Source organism: Calidris pugnax, unplaced genomic scaffold (genome assembly GCF_001431845.1).
Source record: "Calidris pugnax isolate Ruff unplaced genomic scaffold, ASM143184v1 scaffold45, whole genome shotgun sequence".
Classification (NCBI taxonomy): domain Eukaryota; kingdom Metazoa; phylum Chordata; class Aves; order Charadriiformes; family Scolopacidae; genus Calidris; species Calidris pugnax.
In genome coordinates this window covers 1,985,563-2,007,507 of record NW_015090764.1, presented here as the reverse complement: position 1 = coordinate 2,007,507, position 21,945 = coordinate 1,985,563, and the positions used below count along the sequence as shown (strand labels likewise).

At 51.5% G+C, this 21,945-nt stretch overlaps 1 protein-coding gene across 1 annotated transcript in view; it reads left to right on the top strand.

Moving 5' to 3' along the window:
- The window catches only part of MSI2 (musashi RNA binding protein 2), a 247,878-nt gene that overhangs the window by 178,816 nt on the left and 47,117 nt on the right, over window positions 1-21,945 (top strand). Inside the window, exon 5 of the mRNA XM_014964982.1 lies at window positions 15,258-15,340. Coding sequence (XP_014820468.1) covers window positions 15,258-15,340 — 83 coding nt within the window. The remainder of the gene's footprint in view (window positions 1-15,257; window positions 15,341-21,945) is intronic.

The following is a 21,945-nucleotide window of genomic DNA, read 5'->3' as shown; positions in this document are numbered from 1 at the left end:
GGGGGGGAAGAAAAGGGAAAAAAATAGAGTTGCTGGTGCTGGGGGGAGTAAACAGGTGAGTGTTGTTGGTGTGAGTCCCGGGGAGTGATGCTGCTGGCTCTGCTGCTGCCGATGCTGCCGGTTCCGCCGTGTTTTCCTGCGTCCCAGCTCTCCCCAGGCTGTCACCCCACGGATGCCGGTGCTCCCGGAGCTCATGGAGCGGTGACACGTCGCTCTGGGCACAGAAAGCCACCCCTGGCACGGCCTCACACCACAAAGGTGCCTTTGGGACGAGTCCTCCGTGGCTTCAATCCATGGGCAGTTCTCGGGTTGTGGAGTAAAAAGCTGACCTGAATTTCTAAATGGCATTAATGTTATTGATGAGGGCTTTCCCCCCGTACGCCGGCTCTAAATATATATGTAAGAAAGTGATTGTCTTAATGTAATTCATCATTTGCCTGAAGTGCACGCTAAACCTGGACCTGTTCTCTCTGATAAGCATTTATGTACTGAAGGAATTGATGTTATCTCTCGGTGCCTGTGGTCTCGAACAAAAAGGCAGATTTCCAGCTTATATTAAAAAAGGGCCATTTGCCCCTTCTCCTCTCTCTTCCCTTCTTGGGAACGACACCCCAGAGGGGTTTGAACTTTCTTCTTGTTTTTAACCCTCGCTCAAGGAGGGGAAACGTGGCAGCAGCAGCATTTGCAGGGGTGTTTGGGGCTGTATCTCAAGCCCTTGGCCGGGCTGCAGCCTCCTGACCCCTCCTCGCTGGTGGGAGCTGGTTCCCAGGAATAGCTCAGCAAATACTTCACTCTTTACATGTGTATCCAGAGGAACAAATGGTGCATATATTCGAAGCATCTGTCATGGCCAGACACTCTTTCTCACAGTAGTATATGTTGTTTGCTTAGGCAAATGCTGATACGGTGCATGAGCAGCAGGGATGGAGCCCTGGCCAAGGATATTAATAATGTCCAAGAATGTTGTGTGCTGCCTGAAGCTATAGCCTGGAGGGGTCATGCTGCTCAGCTCAAAGGTATTATTTTAACCTGAGGCTAAGCTTCTCATTTTTGCTGGTATTTCCCTTGACCCCAGTCACTATTTATTTCAATTCCTTGAATAGTTGGGGCTTTTTTTTGCTGTTTGGTGCCTAATCCTTTATTCCTGTGCGTTATGATATGCAGAGTCAGCAGGGCAATGGCCAGTCCAGGCTTTCCATCCCAGGCAGGGCTGGCAGCGGGGTGGGATGTGGGATGAGGGATGCGGGATGCAGGCTGGGGTGGGTACAGCCTCTGTGCCCACCTGTAGGAATCTGAGCTGTCGAGTGTTTTGTTGTTTTTCACACGTGTCAACATTTGACCTGGGAAGTGAGATGGATGCAGCAGGTAAACCACAGCTCGGGGAAACAGACCGATGAGGACTGGGGACTTTCTCCCTCCGTGTGTGAAGTGTGGCCTTTCCCCCTCCCATTTATCTCGACTGATGCTCGTGTGTTAATGAGGGGAAGGAAGATGTCTGTGTGGTGGCAGTGAAGCGTCCTTCCCTTCGTGCTGCATCCTCTGCAGTTGGGAGGGAGGGCTTTGTCCCCAGTCTGCCCAGTGAGCCTGGGGGTGGTGTGAGAGGAGGGTGTTTTGGAGGGGGGGACACCGGCCCGATGTGGTGGGTCTGTCCCCCCCGGCCCTGGGCTGTCGTGAGGATGCTGCAGTACCCAGGTGGGCAGGAGTCACCTTGAGCGCGGCTTCGCAGCCGCTTGAAAAATGTCCCCCTGGACGCCAGCTCCAAAGACATGTCATTTCTCTCAGGGCACCTCCAGCAGCTGCTGTGCCCCCGGTCTCTCTCCACCGGTGGTGATTACATTTTGGGGGCAGGCACGAGGAGAAGTTTCTGGGTTTGGCTGGTGCCTCGGAGAGGAGTGGTGTCAGTGACAGGCTTTGGCTTCTTTCCTTCACCATGGAGCTGCCTTCTCCTTCTCCTTCTCTTCCTCTGGCTGGAATGGCCCCGGTCTCTCTCCACCGGTGGTGATTACATTTTGGGGGCAGGCACGAGGAGAAGTTTCTGGGTTTGGCTGGTGCCTCGGAGAGGAGTGGTGTCAGTGACAGGCTTTGGCTTCTTTCCTTCACCATGGAGCTGACTTCTCCTTCTCCTTCTCTTCCTCTGGCTGGAATCAAGCAGAAATCCCTGTCTTTGCAAATCCCTGGGTTTTTTTTTTTTGTCTGGAGGGACTGAATGGCTCTGAGGAGATGGGAACCAAGTAGGGGCTACTGAGCTTGATGGGTGCTTCCTACTGGAGCTGGAGCAAAGGCCAGCATGGAGGGAAGGGCTCTCCTTGTTCAGGGCCACCCCAGGTATGTCCCCAGCTGGGACACAGCTGGGAGGAGGAAGAGGAGCTGCTGTGGACGCTTTGGGTGTGGTGGAACACGTGGAGGCACGTGGCTTGTGCGTGCTCTTGAGGATGGTCAGCCCCAGCACCGTGCAGAGCCCAACAGAAGGGTCTCAGGGGGGACACGAGGGTGGGAGGTCTCCATCTGCATGAGCTCTGCCTTCAGCTCCCTTTCTCAAGGGTGAGGAGGAGGATGATAGCATCTTCCTCCCTTAAAGGCACTTTGGTGGGTACGCTGGTGGGTGGGGGTGGAAAGCCCTTTGGAAGTCCACAGCAAACGTGCGGCGCTGGAGATGTTCTGGTTCCTCTTCCTTCACCACTGGCAGAGCTGCTGCTCCACTGATGGAGAAACCATCCCGTTCCTCATGCCATTGCCAGTCCCTGTTTTCCCTGTATTTGCTCACTGCGTCCTCAAAATCCAAAGGCACTTCGTATAGTTTTATGCTCTACTTTTGCAAAGTCAATAAATACTAAAAACTTGCACTCTGGTGCTCGGTGGCAGCGATGGTCTGGCAGGGAGCGAGCTTTTCCAGGCTCTTTGTTGCAGAAGCAGCAACTCTGGGAAAGCATACTTCCATTTTTTTTTAGTAATCTATTTCTATAATTGAAGGATTTCAGATTTCTTTTGTAAGAGCAAGCGCCTGCTTAAACACGGAGACAAATACAACCAATAATATGTACTTGAAATTTAATGCAAGCTAATTCATTTTGGCACAGCCCCAGATATGCTGATTAAATGGCCTGTGAAGTGCTACAATATCTTGATAATGTACATTCTACATTTGATTATATAATCAATTGCGTTGCACCTAATAAAATGTAAAATTAGTGAAAAAGCTGGGAGCAGATTGTATCAGGTGCAGAGTGGGTCCTGGGCAGCTTTAGAGAAACTTCTGTGGAGGAACGTGTGTGTCTGCCCGACTGTCTTCATTATATGGGTCTGTAGAAACCGGAGGAGTGAGAGGCTCCTGTTTAATTTAGTGACTTGGTTTAAAATAAAATAAAGCACCTGTGGCTCCCTGGTGAAGCCCGGGGTGTGTGGCCGTGCAGAGGTGGTGATGGTGAAGCTGGAGCGTGGTGAAGTTCATGCTTGATGCTGTTGGCTCCCATCTCTCCCCAAGTCCTTTTGCTCGAGCCAGTTTCTCCCTGGTTTCTCCTATTTCTCCCTGGTTTCTCCCCAGTTTCTCCCTGGTTTCTCCCCAGTTTCTCCCTGGTTTCTCCCCTTTCTCCCTGGTTTCTGGCAAGGGACCCTTGGGCTGGGGGGCAGAAGAAATTGGGTGCAAACCAGTCTTTATGCACAACTTCCCCCCATCACTCCTTCTGTTTGCTGCCAACGAATTTACTAATGTTTTCTATCCGGAGGTGACCTGGCACCACATTTTTAAAACGGGTTAGATATTCCCAGCAGGAATTCTGCGGTGGCTTTAGAAGGGATGTTCTCCTCCTGGGCCAGACCCGTAGTTCAGCTCTGCCTGTTGGGATTTTGGGAGCAGAGCCACCCTTCTCCAGCTCATCCATCCCTGCGTCCCGGGAAGCCTCTCCTCCTCCATCATCTGTGAGATCTTCACATGGTCCTGATTTTGTCTGAGAGCACTCCCTGCTCTCACGGGATGCTGGAGGTGATGCTCGACGTGGTGGGGAGCCCTGGGCTGTCAACCCCCCACTCGCAATCCTCTGGCAAACGTTCCTCATCCCTTTCCATGGAAGTTAGCCATTTCTGGGTGAGTGGCTCCGACGGGTTTGGGGAATTTGGCCTGGATTTTACGGCCCTCTGGTAAGAGAGGGTTGATGGGAAACAAATGCGTTATGGCCCCAGACAAGCTGTTGCTACATTTTTTGTTTCATTTTGAAGCGGCGCTATCAACCGGTTGGAATATAGGCCTGGAGTATCGCGGGGAGTAATCTAATTAGTATGAAGTCAATTCACTAGTTCCTTTTGTATCTCGTGATTAAATAAGTGGGAAAATGGCTTGAAAATTAGGTGCTAGAACGACCCAATTACATTTCTGTAGCTTTTTGTATTCAATTTCATAAACAATTTTGCTCTTCGCTGGTTAATCAGTGAATGCCTTTTTCCAGTTTGAAAAGCACTTTTGAAATTATAATGCAATTAAATTGTGTGTGGATGTTCTGGCATAGCGAGTGTGAAAGCTGGGGGCCTGGCAGCCAGCCACGTTGTACCTTGACAGTAATGAGTTCCTGAGCTGGCAGCTTGCGGGTGTCATTCATAATATTGTCCACGCCGGGTTACGGGAGGGAGAAGGCGGCCGCCTCCGCTCCTTCCCACCTCGGGTCGCCGGGATCCGGGCCCTTCCTGCGGCACCGGGGCCGGTTCCTCGGAAGGGAGCAGCCGGAGGGACCCTGCGCTGGGCCGGGTGAGCAGGTCGGGATGGGGGCAAGCGTGTGGGGAAGCTTTTTGGGAAGTTGTAGAGCAGCTGCAAGCTTGTTTGGGTTTTTTTTTTTATTTTTTTAAATTTTGTGTGAGCTTCTGTAGGAGTGAAGGGTGGGCAAGGGGGATGGAGGGGGTTAAGTGTTGTATCCAGCCCAGGAAGGACATGGACCTCTTGGAGCGACTCCAGAGGAGGCCACGGAGATGCTGGGAGGGCTGGAGCCCCTCTGCTGGGAGGACAGGCTGAGAGAGTTGGGGAGGTTCAGCCTGGAGAAGAGAAGGCTCCAGGGAGACCTTAGAGCCCCTTCCAGGAGGGAAGCCCCTTCCTGGAGCTTCCCTCAAGGGGCTCCAGGAGAAATGGGGAGGGACTCTGGATCAGGGAGGGGAGCCACAGGACGAGAGGGAAGGGTTTGACACTGAAAGAGGGGAGATTGAGGTGAGATCTGGGGAAGAACTTCTTTGCTGTGAGGGTGGTGAGAGCCTGGCCCAGGTTGCCCAGAGAAGCTGTGGCTGCCCCATCCCTGGAGGGGTTCAAGGCCAGGTTGGAGGGGGCTTGGAGCAACCTGGGCTGGTGGGAAGTGTCCCTGCCCAAGGTAGGAAGAGGACTGGATGGGCTTTAAAGTTCCTTATAACCTGAACCATTCTATGATTCTGTTAATTTTCTGGGGGGCGTAACTGAGGCAAGTAGGAAAGTATCTCAGCATCTTGTCCTTCTCAAAGTCAGTGTTGATCGGCCCCTGGCCTGGCTACCTGACGGCTCTTGGCCCAGGGAAGCAGTAGGTCCAAGTAGTGTCCTTTTGTCAGCCAGGTCATCCCATGCTCCCATGTGGACATCGAAGCTGCTGTTTTTCTCCCCAGCCCCTAAATCCATCAGTTTGGGCTGCTGTTTAAGCTCCTGTCTTCCCAGCCCAAATGCCAGTGGTCCATGCACCCTGGGGATTGGGTGCCAAGTGACATCTCCTTGGATGCCAGCTCCAAACGACTTCCAAAGGCCCACCAGCTCTCTGAGGCCACCAGGCTATGAAGACCACTACCCGCTATGTGGTTCTGCTCTATGTGGGCCTTTTCAGGTCAGAGTTTTTCAAAGGCTGCTTTTTGTTCTTGTGGGGTATTTGTCTTGTCTTCAGCCGGCTCATGGTGAGCAGGAGCTCGCTTCAGCCTCCTGGGGAAGGGCCACCGAGTCTGCGTGATCGCCGCCTCCCGTGATTTATGGCCGAGCACCACAAGGGGAAAGGTAGAAAGCTGTGTTAAGAGAAAAAGAAATAATGTCAGAAATAATGACTTGCTTGGCAGGTTTTAACAAGTTCAGTAATGGTATTAGGTGCCCTTGGCTCAAGATAGTAACCTCCTCTTAAATGATCATTACCTGGCTAATAAAGACCTCAGAGCAGGTCATTACAGCTTAATTTAGACATAGCATCCTGTTTGGTTTGCGCAGCGTTGCCATCTTTCAAGTTGTTGAATCTCTTGCCTGAACGCCCAGGTTGGGAGTTGGGGTTTGTTGGGGTTTTTCCTCTCCCGGCAGCAGAACGAGGAACCGAGCGCTGGACCCGATGGTCCTTCAGCTCGGGGAGGATGAGGGGCTTCCCCAGCTCATCACTTCAGCTCTGCTGCTTCCAGCTCGTGGTTTTCATGACTCGAGGAAGGGCAGGAAGACCCCATTCGGGAAAGCTCTTAAACATATGTTTAATTTCACATCTTGTTCAAGTCAATGGGGTTTAAACGAAGGCTTGTAGGGCTTTGCCCCGGTGATGTGTTGTTTCAGAGAACTCGTGGCTTTCAAAGTCTTTTAGGAAGCACTTGCCCAGGTGTCTCCATCATGTGGGGACCTTCCCTGGTCATCCCAGGACATGCCAGGCATGGGCACTTGTCCCTTCCCACCATCTCCATGGGGAAGAGGAGCGGGTTTCAGAGAGGAGGGACAGCAGCTGGGCAGGGTGGGCAGGAGTGGGGTCTGTCCCCAAGCCCCCCCAGCCTCAGCTCATCCCGGCGAGCCGTCATGCTTCCCTGACCCCATTAGCAGCAAGTCTCAAATGCAAATAATTATAATAACCAACCCCCACCTGTTATTAATATTTTGAAGACATCTCTTTGATAAGCCCATCTTTTCAGCCAATTTCCTATTTCTACTGAAAGCAAAGCATTTTTCCTCCCAGTGTTGTAAATCTGTTGTTAAAATGAAGAAAAGGAAATGGAAAAAAGGGTCCCCCCCCCAACAACAAAACCCTAACGCCAGGCTCGGTGCTGCGCCGCCTTTGTCAGCCCTGGGTAGAATTATGCATCATGAATAAAAACTGCTGTCAACATGCATTGGTTTCAAAACATTAGAGCATATGGTATGTGATTATCTGTATTGTCAAATGCAATAAAGTGAATTTGGATATAATAAAAAATGTAATATTTTAGAAATTTGGTAATAAACTGTGGAAGAATTGACAGGCAGGGAGTGTTTGACGCCTGTGGGCAAGCAGACAGGGAAGGCAGGACGTTGTGCCGGGCGGGCAGCGGCCATGGGGACGTGTTGGGAGCCCCTTTGGTTTCTGCTGGGGGTCCCTGAGCAGGGCTGGCACCCGGGGAGCGATGGCCTTTGTCCCTGCCTTCCCATGGCCGCTGCCTGCTGCTCCCCTTGTCCTTGTCCTCTGCCACGCGGGGCTGGTAGGGACCAGGACAGGGACAGGGACTGGGGTCTCCGCACCCTTTGGCTGTGGGAGAGGTGGCAAATGGTGCCGGAGCGGTGGTGGCAGTTTTTGGTTTGCCTGGTGACACGGTGAGGGGCTGCAAGGCGCTCGTTTTGGGGATGGAAATCAGCGTTCAGGTTTGTCACAGGCTCAGGGCGCTGCAGGTCTCGCTAACGGAACAGGATTTGCTTGAAGCACGAGGTTCCCTTTCTGGTTGTAGACAGAAAATTGAATTTTAGAAGCATTTGGGGGTTTCTTCTTCGATAGCAAAAAGAAATCTGTTAGTTTATGCCTTGCTTTCCCCACCCGGCTGCATTCCCTTTGGTTTTTGACTCCTTAGAGAGCTGGGAGGTCCATCCCTGAACCAAAGGGAGCGGTGAAAAGCTGAGGAGCACGAGTGGGTCTGCTCCCAACGCTCCTGGGGAGCTGGAGCTAAAAACTGATGGAAGAGCAAGCGCTGCCCGAGATAACTTTCTCCTGCAGAATCTCATCTTCCAGCCCCGTGCGTTAATTCTCGAGCCGCTGACAAAAACGTGTCCGTTGGGACTCGATGTCTCCAACGGGGAGAAGCGGATTCGGGAACAAACTTTGGGGCCTCCCGTGTAGGAAATTCAGATGCGAAAAGCGCAGACGTAAGTGGATCACACGTACACGCAATTTTTCTTAGGTCACCGCTAATGCTTCTAAATGATCTGTGAATGCATTAATGGTTTCTGTTAATTAACAATATGATAAAACTGGCATTTAGTAAGTTGCTGCGTAGTGTGCGTTTCAGTCATTATGTACTCAGCGCTTCGGTTTGATTTCAGAATGTTAATAGAATAAAATTTTAATGAAGATTTGTTGTTATGAAAGATTTATTGCGCAGAGTTCAGGTGGCGGTGACAGTCGCGGGGTCGGTGGCACCGGAGGGGTCCCTCGTGCACGGCCGGTGGCCGGTGCCACCACCAGGGCTTTGGCCAGAACTGGGGTCCTGGCCCCGCAAGGGGAGGGCAATGCACCCCCCCAGCCTGGAAATCTTTGGTTAAAAAGGATCATTTGAGAGAGGGACAAGTCCCTCTACCCCTCATCCTCCCGACAGGGAAAATCATTCCCCAGAACCAGTTTTGGGTGGATTTTGCCGCGTTTGGAGGGGCTGCCTGGCACAGCAGCTGCTCATCCCAAGGGGCCTTTTTCTTTTTTCCCTGGGTGATGCTGCCTGTGCAAATGCCATGCCGTGGTGGGAGGATGGAGAAGGAGCCTGAGCCTTGCAGCTTTCCAGAACAAAAGCAGAGGAGCGTCGTGCTGGTGCCCTTTATCCAGCTGGGAGGCTGACCTCAGCTCCCCACTCTCCTGCCGCGCTGGGATTGAAACGCCAGCACCTTCCCTGGAGGTTTTGATCTAAGGCAGTTGTCTGCTGATTTAATTTTGAGAATTTACTCTGGTGTCATGGAGTATATATCGACGCTTTAAGCAGCAGCGGTACCTGCCTGTGTCTGCCAGGGGGACCTGACTGTTTTCTGCGCCCAGCCTGAGATGCACATCAACAGGGGATGGATGTGCAGGCTAATCATCCATCTTGATGAGCATCATTGGCAGAAGCACTGCTAGAGAGCACACTTTACAGTTAAATGAGGGTGATATTTTCTAGCCTAGAGCGTAAGCGTTAACCTTCTCTTTCCCCTTCCATCTCCTGGTGCGTCCCTCTCCCGCTCTGGTTGTGAGATCTTGTTCTCCACGGAGCAGGAGGTGCCTTCAGGTGGGACCTTCAGGTGGGACATTCAGGTGTGGCCGTGGCTTTTCCTGGCAAACCCCTCCTTTGAGGGAAGGAGGTGAGATCTGAGAAGTGTGTGTCTCGTTCTAGGGCTGTGTTCTGTGAATCTGGAGAGAGTTACTTCTTCGGCAACCGAAACCTCTCCTTTCCTCTGTCTGCAGGTCAGGAAATGGGAATAACAAGTTAGAATTTACAGTTTTTATCCTAGACAGTTTTGAACTTTAACAAGCTGAGCTGCTGTACGTCAGATGAAAACTTTGTGGAAGGGACTAGAAAGTGTTGGGGGGGAAGAAATGTGGGACCTGGGCCACAAGGAAGGTTTGAGCAACTTCTCCAAAGACGCACCATCGGGGCTGAGTTTTCGAGTCCTGGCTGTTGGGTTCTGGTGCTGACAAACAAGTGGCTTTTCTTAGAGGCAGGAATAAACCCGCAGGTCCCTGTTCCCAGACTCTCGGGGTAATGACTTGAATTACCTTCGCAGACAGCAAGAAGTTAGAAACATCCATGGTTTGCTGTCTGAGCAATTAAAATGTCCTGGCCTCTCTGTCGGGTCGTTGTGTTTGTCTGCAGAGACGAGATTTGGTGACAGCAATTACAGGACTTGGTTTCACGTCCCTTTCTCCCCTGCAGGGGGTGGTCATTGTTGTTATTATTATCATTATCATTATTATTATTATTTTTATAAGCCGGCGTGGCAGTCTGGGATGCACAGTAGCTCACTAAGTAACTTTTCCCCCTCTGATTACAAGGGATGTGTGAATAAAGCGGGGCGGTATTGATTCACACCAATCTATGCATCGACTGTGTGGGAGCCACTTGCAATTCCCAGCAGCACCAGAAAGCTTTGCAACGGGGAGAAATATGACCAGGCAAGTTGAGAAAATAAATTAAACTAGTGTCAACTTTTCTTGTTTCTTCCCTCATTATTAATGGATGGAATGGGGCTCGTTTATCAAGAAGAGGAAAAATTAATTGACACGGGCTTTAATGTTATTATGCCTGGCTTGTCTGGTCACATTTCTTCATTTTTAATTTTTTTTTTACTTTTTGAAAGGCATTTTATTAGGTTTTACAGGACCAGCTGCCAAAATTATTGGTATAAACAAGAAAGCAGGTGCATAAATAATGTCACAGCAGGACCGGGCATTTCTCTGCCTCAGAGCTGGAGTTACTTAAATACAGGGAGAGGAGCAGAGACCTGAGCAGAGCGAACAGGAGGGAGCAGATCAGGTCCTGAGACCCAGCAGAGGAGGGGGAGGCAGCCTGAGCTCATGTTTCCTCGTTAGGACGCAGCGGGTGTCGGGCTGGATGCTCCCGTCCAGCAGTGCCAGGGACGGTGGCACCGCAGGGACCTGGGGACACACTCGGTGCCGGCCAGATCGGGAACCAGGAGGAGGATGGTGCCACGGGAGCACGTTCCCTGGGTAAGGGGAGATGGATCCTGCAATAAGGAGAGCCACTGCCGGGTTATTCTCACCCCACAGCAGGAGTGAGGTTTAGGCAGAGCCCACATCGCTTATCGGCATGATGTGGACCATCTAAATCTCTTCCTTTCTCCTCTCCATGCTCTTGTCTCCTTGCCCTCGGTCCTCAGGATTATTGTGTGTGCACAAAAGAGCCTTGGTGATTGCTTACTTCCCAGAACCCTTGAAGGAGCTCTCTGGCGTGCTGTAAATGCAGTGAGAGGCAGCCCCAGCCACACAGACCCCACGGTCTCACCAGACAATACAGACACGGGTGAAGAGGAGCACGGCAGATGCAGATGAGATGAAGTGGCTTGCTCCGTGTCATCGGGTGACCCCAGGACAGCCTGGGAGTTGGAGCAGGCTCCCCTGGCTCTCATTCCAGTGCCTCCAGCCCCCAGAGCATCTTTCCTGATGGCCAAAGAGCCTCTTCCCAGAGCAGCAGTGGGCAGGGGGCTCTGTGCCTTGGATGAAGGCAGTTTTGGCTTGGGTACCAGGTTGGGAACTGGTGATGGAGACACCACCAGCTACCAGTCCTGGCTGCAGGGGGGTCCCAGTTTGCCCATCAGAGCCCTTCGGGGCTAACCCCAGCATGAGCTTGGCTTTAACCTTTCTGGGATGGGCTGCAATCACCTTGTTTTCCTCTTTGAAATGCGTTCATGGGCTTGTAAGAGCAAGACCTCTAACCCCATACCCTGCTTTCATGTGATTCCACCCACGAGTGATGTCCTCTGTGTGTGCAGAACATGGACCCTGCACACACGGACAGAGCCCGGGCGGCGGAGGAGTCGCACGAGGAAGGAGATATATTTCATAGTGATGGTGTCGTCATCTCAGCTATATTTTTCCAGGGTTGACATAAAACCTCTCAAGTGACGACAAAGGTGTGAAATATAGTTGGTTTGAGTGTGGAAAAAAACCAAAATGCAGAACACAGGAGCACTGACACTTGGTATCTTCGGTACGGCCTCTGAGTATTATTTATGGCTCCTACCGATTTTTTAAAAATTATTTTCATCTTTTTATGGTTTCAATCACTTTCTCTGCACAGCGTTGGCTCTTATTTCTGGGAGGCTGTGGCAGAATGTGCTGGAGCTGGATGGTCTTTAAGGTCCCTTCCAACTCTGACCTTGCTGTGATTCTATGAATTGCTGGGCCACCTTGTACGGTAACTACAAAGCTGATTTTTGGCTGGGTAGCCCTCTCCATCCCCTTCCTTGCCCACGTCCTTCCCGGCAATTAGCCAGAGCCGCGCCGTGAGGGCATCTGCCCTTTCCCTGGGCCCAGCAAACCCTCTCCCATCCAGCCCCAGGCTCTGGAGATGTCCCTGTGTCCCCCCTTACCCGACGATGAATGCAGGGAAATGACTCCTCCTCAGAGAGGCTGAAGGAGGGTGTTTTCACCTGAAGGTCATGAGTACTTGTCTCAGCTTCCGTCAGCGATGGCGCTTGGCCCGGAGCCTCTCGACTGGGGGCATCTGTTTGCCTCTTACTTTATTTTTTTCTTCCTCTTCTTTGTCTTTTCTTTTACAGAAAAGATTATTCAAATGAATATTCAGTTTTATTCATTTGAATAAAAAACCCCAACCGTTTGACTCTGTTAAATGCTTATCTCTTAAATAGAGCTTGTTAGCTTCCAATAATAGCTTCATTCAGAAGGATGCGGTATAATTTCATTTTAAAATGTGTGCTCCTTGACAACCGGAATCCTATTTATGTCACCATTTTAAACAGCCTTCTTTGTTTTGTGTTAATCTTTTTCATACATTTTCTGAGAACCATTTTTTTGTTGACTCTTAGTACCTCTCAGAAGAAATAATTGTCTATTTAGTCCAGGAAGGTTTCTGAGAGTTTTGGTAATTTAAAAATGAGCATGTATTCATTATGCTAACTAATAAGGCATGCACGCGGTAATATTTTTTGGCGTGTACAGTTATTAAAAGTTGGAATCTGATATTCAAAAAGTGAAACAATAACAAAAAAGAGCCCATTACCCGTCACTTTTATGAAGTTTTTAATTCTGAGGCATATGATCTCTTGGGGATTGTTCATTTGAGGAGCGATAGCGTCTCTGGAGTAGCATCCTGTGGATTTTAAGTGCCTGTTTGCGTGCAGGCTACGTCCTCTGGTCGCTTCCCAATCGCTTAAAGCTGCCGGTAATGGTAAAAGTAAAATACTTTTACTTCAAATACTCTGGGTCTGTCCTGCTGGAGCTGCATCCGCCGGCTCCGGAGGGGAGGGGATAACGGTGGTGGTGGGATTGGTGGTGGTGGGATTTCTTACAGCCCCAGTCTGGGCTGGTTTTTCCTGGCCTGCCCCAAACCACAGGCATCTTTTAAAAACCCGCAAATGAGCGCTGACACGTATGGATTGTTGGTTTATTCTCGTTAAAAAATCTGTAAGTGCAGGAAGCTGGGTGGCCACCTGATCTAATCAGACAAGCAATTCCTCGATAAACTTGTGTCTGAGCCACATGGAGCGGGTTGAGAACGGGAAGCTCGTTTCCGAGTCCCAACGCGTGATGACTGCGGTGGCCTTCCTCCCACCGTTAGGGACCTCAGGTCTCTAAATTCCCTCTCTCTCCTCCATCCTGGCAGGGAGACCTGACAAAAGTTGAAAGAGAAATCCTCAAAACTGCAGCACTCGCTAACGAGTTGCTAATGATGAAGGTGTTGCTGGGGCTCAGACAATTAATGACTTTGTGGCCCAGGATGTGCCGTCCGGTTGCGCTGGGCAGAGCCGGTCCCCACGGCGCAGCGTGTGCTGGGATTCCTGGGATGCCATCTCCAGCCAGTTAACCACAAAGATTTCAGTTTTAACTACAGGTCTGTTTAAGGTAGATTTAAATGGAGCAATTTAGAAGGCAAATGAAAGACTTGAGTAAAATACTTCAAGCTGCTACATGCTCTCAGTGCAGAGTACAGCCCTGTTCTGAGCGCTGGGTTTCGCGTGATGTGCTGTGGGGTGATGTGTTGTGCCTTAGAGGAGATCTAGAAACCATTTTGTGTGTTTTTTCCCCCAAGAAGAGGGTCCAAAGAGGGTCTGACCCTTGCTACATGCACTGTGTGTTCCCAAACAGGCCGGCCGGGAGCTGCTGGGATCCAGCCTCAGCCAGTGCAGGATCCAGCACATGCACTTCCCAGCTTCAAATGTTGTAGCCTGAAGAACATGTCTTGTGGCTGGAGGTTGCCAAAGCCCATATAATATTAATATCTGCTGCTGTGCCCCGTCAAAGCAAATCCAGTGTGTGTTTAAAAGGATGCTTTGGGACCCCAGCACAGAAGCTGCCTGCTGCTGGGCGCTCACTGGGAGCACTGGGACTGGCAGAGGGTCAGGGATAGCACTTGGGACCATCAGGGCATCCTTGGTTTTCCTTCCTTCCTTCCTTCCTTCCTCCTTCCAGCACCCACGGCTGCTGCTGGGGCTGCCCTGGCTGCATCCCCTCGGGGTCACAGCCCTGTGCCACCAACACCTTCCACGTGCCGTTCACCAGCAATGAATCCAGCAGAGTTTTCCCTGCAGTTTGGGGGATGAAGTTCATCCTGTTGTTACGTTTTTTTAAGATTTCATTAGCTTAATTGGTGTCGGTGTCGACCTATCAAACCTTTGCCAGAAAGGTAGCACGTAAGGTCATTTTTTTGTTTGTTAGCTTGATTCTGCATATTTTTTTTAAGGGGACATGGGTGTGTATAGTGGTGGTGGGCTGCCAGAGAGCGTTAGTGTGGGGTGTCTGCAGCCACAGGCGGGCAGCAGCATCAAACCACCCTAAACCACCCCAAATCCACGGCTCCTTTGAAGCAGCAGCAGCGGCGGCGAAGAGAGGAATGATTAGATCAGAAGCCTTAAACGTAACGGGTTCTCAGAGGCCTCAGGATGTCCTGATGAGGTATTAGAGGAAGTAATTCAGGAAGAAAGGGACAAATAACCACCTCCGGAGCCCGACTGACCCGCGGGGGCGGCTGCATCCGCACGGGACGGAGCTGCGGGGACGGACGGGTGGTGTTTGCTCAGAGACACAAAGTGCTGCTGCGTGTTTGGGGAAGAATCAGTGGGTTTTGTGTTTTTTTTTTCCTCACGAAGGGTAAATGAGGAATCATCTTCTATCTTCCTGGATTTTTATTTTTTTGGGGTCGGGTAATGAGTCAGCTCTAATGGAGAGGTCCCATGGAATTAAACAAGAGATAAAATCAATATGGTTCCATAGAAATATAATTGGGTTTTGTAGAGATTGCTCTTAAAAACCTATAAGGTGTAAAAGAAAATACAGCCTTATTGTAGTTTCTGAGCCATCATGTAACCAGGGTGTAACTATCCATTAAATTCTGCAGGATGGATCAAAAAATCCATAAGGAGGTTTTAATTCTCCATTAAATCCTATGGAAGAGCTGGAACAGAACCGTATTAATTTTCCCCGAGACAATGCTTCTTCCCTCCATTAGTCTGTAACCAGCTCAGCAACAGCTCCACAGACAGCAGGTGTATTTACACGTGCAGATCTTTATGAAAGTTCTCCAAAGTCCCAATGGCTAAGTCATGCTTTATTAAAATGTCTTTGTTTAACTTAACTAATATTTTCCTTTCCCCCTCCCCTTTTTTTTCTTTCTTTATGAAACAGGATTTGGCTTCGTAACTTTTGAAAATGAAGACGTGGTGGAAAAAGTCTGTGAAATTCATTTCCACGAAATCAATAATAAAATGGTGAGTTGGTTTTGTTCCGTAGCGCGTGTCGGTGGCAGTGACCCCCCGGCTTTGTCACAGGCAGGTGCCAGGCCTGGGTGGTAGCCCTTCGGGATGACCTTCTCCCCATTAATTAATTAATAATGAAGGTTAATTGGGTGCTGGGCACACTGTGCCTGGCGGAGGTGTCACGGGGACAGGCTGCTGAGCCTTGACCATGGCTTGACCATGGCCATGGGACCCTGCTGCCATCCCCTGCCAGCAGGAGAGGTGTCTGTCCCCCTACAAGTGCACACATTCTCTGGGGGCTCGGGCAGCCACCCTGGAGCAGGTTTTGGTGTGGGAAGCCAAAGGGCTGAAGATGGTGTCAACCAACCTCTCAGCATCTTGGCCAGCCTTGGAGAAGTCCTTCTTCTCCCGCCCTGCTCTTGGGAAGAGCTGTGGCAGCCACCAAAGGGCCGTGTTGGGGGTTTTTGCGGGGGAAGTGGACTGGGGAAGCTGCTGCAGACCTTGGGAAATCCCAAAATAGCTGCTCTGCTCGGGCTCCCGAGTCCTGGTGCTGCTCTGACGTTGCTGCTGCCCATGGACCATGTCCCTGGGGAAGGCACGGCTCTGCCATCGACCCACAATCACTTTCCACCCAGGAGCCAGACCCGGGTGAAGTTTCCCCGAAACGACAGTCGGGTCCCAGGTTGTGGGTTGCCCTGTCACTAAAGCCACTGAGCCAGATGAAAAAGGGCATTTGTATTTCAATTGATGCAGTAACTTTGATATTTTCAGCTAAAATATTCTTTTTCTCTTTGTCAAAACATCCTTTGCTTCTCAAATGTGTATTCAGATATGCATTGTATATTGGTCTGATATGTGTTCACAGACTTTAAATTCAATAATAGAGCTTTTAGTGTGGATAAGATCAAAGCAATCTCCTTGGCATATGCTGGAGGCCTGATTCAATATTTGACTTGCTAATTTTTCCCAGGGCACTGAAATAATATTCTTCATATTGTTCCTCACTGCAGCGTGCATCTGAAATAAAAGTAAGGGTCCCCTTGGCAAAGCGAGGGGTGGGATGGTGGGGCTGGGGCAGGTCCCTCTCAGGGAGAAGCCTCTGGTTCCATCTCGGACGGGAGCCACGGGCTTTGCCTCTGCCCCATCCCAGCATCTCGCTGCTTCCCCAACCTCCTCCTGGGGGTCCTGGGGGTCCCCTGCCCTCCCCAGCCATGCCATGGGTTGTGGGGGAGGCTGGTTCTGCTGCGTCATTACTAAACGTTGATTAATCTGCCTTAAAACAAAACAAAACAAAAAGAATGAGCCGCAACCGCCCCCACCCCAGACACCAGACCCAGCGACAAATTAGAAACGCTTGGAATGTAAATTTAGGTGAGATTTGGCAGTGGGGAGGGAGGGAAGAGCTGAGGTGCCACACGCCAGGGTTTCACTCCAGGGTTTCACTCCAGGGTTTTCCCACCGCTTCGTCGCGGGCGGGTGTGTGTCATGTGGGATTCCATAGGTTTAGTTATTTCACAAAATAGGTTTTTTCCTCTGGAGCAAGGCTCAGCCTTCGCCTGGTGCGGGTCCGCCCTGCCCAGTGTGGCCCTGGAGAGGTGCTGGATGAAGGCTGGAAGGAGCAGATGCCGGTGTGTCCCAGCACCAGGGCAGAGCACCTTGTTTGATGCTTCTCCTGCGCTGCACAGACCCCAGCCGGTTGTGGGCAGAGCCCTGCATGGGGAGAAGTGGTGGGAGGGCTGTTGGGAGGGCTTCTTCCCAGGAAAAAACAGGCATCAGAGGAAGGTAACAGCAGCGCAGGGAACGTGGGGGACAGGACAGGGCACGAGCACTCAAAGAACATGGCATTGTTCAGCCTGGAGAAGAGGAGGCTCCAGGGAGACCTTATAGTGGCCTTTCAATACCTGAAGGGGGCCTATAGAAGAGCTGGAGAAGGACTCTTTGCCAGGAAGGGTAATGATAGGATAAGGGGAAACGGTTTTAAATTGGAAGAAAAAAGATTCAGATTAGATATCAGGAAGAAATTTTTTACTATGAGGGTGGTGAGAGCCTGGCCCAGGTTGCCCAGAGAAGCTGTGGCTGCCCCATCCCTGGAGGGGTTCAAGGGCAGGCTGGATGGGGCCTTGAGCAACCTGCTCTGGTGGGAGGTGTCCCTGCCCAGGGCAGGGGGGTTGGAACTGGATGATCTTTGAGGTCCCTTCCAACCCAAACCATTCCATGATTCTATGATTCTATGAACATCCCAAAGAGCAGAAGAAATGGTGTAGGCTGTTGGTGTTTTGTTGTCGTGGGTAATTAAAAGATGTTCTTCCTGGCTCTGTGTGCACCATCCAGATGCCACGACGCTCTGAGCGTTCTCTTCGTGTCGCTTCTCCTGCAGCACTGATTTTAAAAGCAGCCCACGAGGGAGGAGATGAGACATGATCCTGTCTCGGGACTGACTCATCGTGTTGCTGATGTGTCTGCGGATTAATTACCAGGCCCGTGCAGGGGCAGGAGAGCTCGTGCGTCCCCGTGTGACAGCGAGCTGGTGCAGGTGGCCGGTGGTGACACACGAGGGTGTGAGATGGCCACAGGGGTGCTTGGAGATTGACTTCTCCTGTTTTGTTTTTAACTTGTGCCCCTCTAGAGCTGAGCTGAGGAGGGGTTCTCGCAGCCCTGGCTCAGGGCGATGGGGTTTGTAGCCACTTGGGTGAGGTGGGACATGGACACCCCATCCCCATCCCTATCCCTATCCCCATCCCTGGGCTGCTTGGCTGGGACATCTCACAGCTCCACGGGCACCAGCTGGCCCCGGTGGGACATGGACACCCCATCCCCATCCCTGGGCTGCTTGGCCAGGACATCCCACAGCTCCACGGGGACTAACTGGCCCTGAGCTGGCTCGTTCTCCTCTTCCAAACGCTGTCATTTCCCAAGACACGGGGGCAAGCGAAGGGTAGCGGGGCTGCCGCTGCTCACCAGCCTATTTCCAGCCTCCCGTCGCCCCGGCAGGCTATTTTTAGCCCACCCATTCTGCTTCTGTTGCCATCCGTAAAGCTCAGAATGTCAAATGTAATATTAAACGAGCAATGCGAAAGTGAAAAGAAAATGCCAGAGAGGTATTTAATAAATGAAACTTGGAATTTGCGTGGGAGGCCAAAGATGCTCTGCAGACATCGCGAGGGGGGGGAACAAATAAAACCCAAACAAGTTGTCCCCAGAATATTGTTCCTCTGATGTGAGCGAGCTGCTCTGCAAAGAGAAATGTGGTTTTCTAAGACATGGGTGCAAAAGGAGGTGGAAAAGAAATGGGCTGGAGTAATCAGTGGTGCTGGTGAGAGGGGCAATGAGCTGGGCCTTTGCACTTGAAATCAGGGTCTCAAGTCCAACTCTGGAGCAGCCAACAAAAATGTTGGGCTGTTTTAAAATAGGCTTTGATGCCACGTAGCACCTGTGGCTGTTCCTCTCTCTCATGGTGGGGTTTTTATTGTGGTTTCTTTTTAATGTATCAGTGCTCCTCAGGCTTCTCCCTGGACTGGCACCCTTCGCTGTGTGTGACGTTTTAGATGTGTGTCACATCTAGATGTGTGCCTTTGGGTTTTCATCCGTAGTCTAAGGTACCTCCATCCCTGGAAGGACCAAGCTCTGCACCACTTGGGGAGGGCAGCACCAGTGTCCAAGGTCCCTGCAGTAACTGGGAGTGAAGGAAACACAACGAGCAGCCACCAAACCACCTCCAAACTTGCACAGATGTTTTGAGAAGCCACCGGGTCCTTTGCCAGCTGGACACCACAGGAGGCAGAGGTCAACCCCCAGATGTGGTGTTGGGCCTGGTGTGTGGTCCTGCTGCCTCTCCAGCTGGTGTCTTACTGGTGGTGGTGGTGGGAGAAGATGCGTGGAGCACGGTGCAGGGGTGATGGATGTCATGGTGCTCAGCTGGAAGTTGCTTGAGTGCTGTAAGCATGTTTTGATGCTTTTGTTCCCTGCTGCTCGTTGTTCCCTGCTGTAGGATCACCACCAGCTTGTGGAGCTGGAGGATGACACGTGGCTGGGTGTTGTGGGAGAGCCTCCATGGTCACCGCAGTGAGGTGTCAAGAGGCTGGTCACGGTGACAGGTTCTCTGCAGAGGGCTCAGGGCAGGAGTGAGGGTGGTAGGATGGTGGTGCTGGGCAGGCAGGTCCCCAACCAAGGTGTCACTGCCGTTGGTGGTGAGGCTGAAGATGCAGTGGCTTTGGAAAGCCCATCTGTCAGCTGAAGGACACTGCAGACGCTGCAGGTTGGGTGCCTTCTGCAGTGATGCTCTTGAATGTGCTTTAGATGATGTAGCTTTTGAGCTGTGCCGTGACGCAGCCCTTGCCGGGGTCTCCAGGGGTGGTTGGGTTCTCCAGCCCACACAGGACACCAGCGCTGGTGTTACTGGGCGTTCTGGGGACAAACTGAATTGATGAATTGCCAGAAACCCTGGCAGACTCCTCTGCTCTCCTATAGCCTCTCCTCTTACGGTCCGAGAACACGCTGAGCAGCTTCTAACCCCATTATCCCCACCCCACCTTTGTCAGGGATCTAATGGGTTTTTAAAATATGCTTAATAACCTTCCTTCTGTTGCCTGGTGTGGCCAGATAACTGGGGGGATACAGGTTTCTCTGGTAGAGGAGGGCTCATTCTGGCTTAGCCCTGGCACGGACGACGTGGGGTCCCCGAGGGGCTGGGGTCTCAGCTCGCGGGGAAGCGCACGGCGCGGGCGAGACAAAGTTGCCTTGTCTTTGGGTGGTAAAATAGGGGGGTTTTTGTGCATTGTGAATATTGTGCGCGTTCTGCTTTCCTCAAAATAGCCCTGGTTTCCCTGGAAAGCTGCTGGCCATGGGTTTTCTGAGACAGCCTGGTGCTGAGAGCTGACAGCCTGTTTTGTTGCGCTGGGTATAAGAGGCTTTTCACTCCCCATCTCAGCCCTCCTGGGCTCTAGTGGCTTTGACTGCTCGGCTTGACCCAAGAGTACCCCAGTGTAACGTTAATTCTCCAAACTAGACTAAACAAAAATAGTGAATTTTAGTTTTCCTGCTTTTTTTTTTTTTTTTTTCAGCCCTAGAGTTAAAACTTTCTTTGTTAGGCTGCTGAAAGTGCAGCACATCCCTCGTACCGGGGAGGCGGAAAAAAATCTGGAAATTATTAAGATGTACAGAAATGCTGAGCTGAAAGTCTGTGCGAGATCCAGATTTATGAGCAGAGCACCCGCGTGGGGCAGGCTCTGGGGGGTGATTCGGCACCGGGCTGAGGGCTGGCTCCTAAATCCAGGTCCATTCCCTCTTGGAGAAGCCCCATCACACGTCCCGCTCTGCCGGCACACGTGTGACATCCCCCTGTCTCCAGGGTTTATCCTCATGGTAGCCCTGGTTCTAACCATCTCCATCCCCTTCCCCACGGAGGAACGGGCTGGCTTCTCACAGAAAAGCTGCCCTGGCCCCTTTCCCCCACAATTTTTCTGCCTCTTTTGGGGAGGAGGCACCATCTGAGCCCACCACTGGTTCCCTGATGTGGTGCTTCACCTCCTGTTGATTCTTTTCCCCGTTTGCCGATGGGATGATGCACGGGCAGCTTCTGCCCAGCACCCCAAGGCCTGAGGGTGCTGAATGGGGATTGTAGGAATCCCCCCAGGATGTTCTGGGGGCTGGGGTGACGCGGCCCCTTCCCGAGGGATGGCAGAGCTCCCGCTCCCGTGTCCTGCATGGCATCTCTCCCAGTGGGAAAGAGCCTCTGCCGTGTAACGGAGAATATTCTTGCCCTCAATATGGGGTGTATTTGTTTACAAAGGCTTAGGAATTATTTTCCTTTCCTACTGGTGACTTTTTCCTCCCCTTTAAATCCCAGTTAAAACTTCTTTGCAGCTCGCTGCCGTTCCCTTTATGTCCTCGTGTGCTGTGAAAATCATAAATTACGCTAGTCTTTCAGAGAGCAGCGGTAGGCTGTTTTGTGGTTGCAAAAGCTAATTACTGGGTTATTGTTTCTAACGGTGCTAATCCAAACTTCATTTTCCTGTTAATTGTCCGTCGAGCCAGGCTAGATTGTTTTTATCATCCTGACTGTTTGCAGCGCGAGGTGTAACCAATGCCGCCGCCGTGACATTTGGAGCGGTGGCGAACCCGAAAAACGCGGTTGTGAAATGAAATGACACACTCGTGGTGCTCACACACACCCCGGGCCCTTTGGCTGGAGAAATGAGATGGGCATATTCCTGTTAAATGCCCCGTTTCGGAGCTCGCTGTGTCCCTGGGCTCTCAGGGGTGGTGGATGGAGAGGGGAGGTAACGCCAGGCTGCTGGCTTTGGGGCACTGAGGTTTGGGGGGGGCATGGCCTAATTAGACTGAAACCCACCATCCAGGCTCTCTGGGAAGCTCTGAAGGCTTTGTCCCTGTGGGGCAGTGATGGAGCTGGGTGCTGGACACACTTGTCCTGTGTTGTCCTCGTCCCCAGCCCCGCTCCGACAGCGGCGCCTTGGTGTGCGAGTGGCTGCTCGATGAATTCATTGATGGAAGGTTTTCTGTTTCCTTTTCTTTCTCTTTTTGTCTCAATATCAGGGCCCAGGAGCCCTGTGGGGCACCATGGGGCTCGCCATGGCACTCTCAGTAATGTGCCTGCCCCA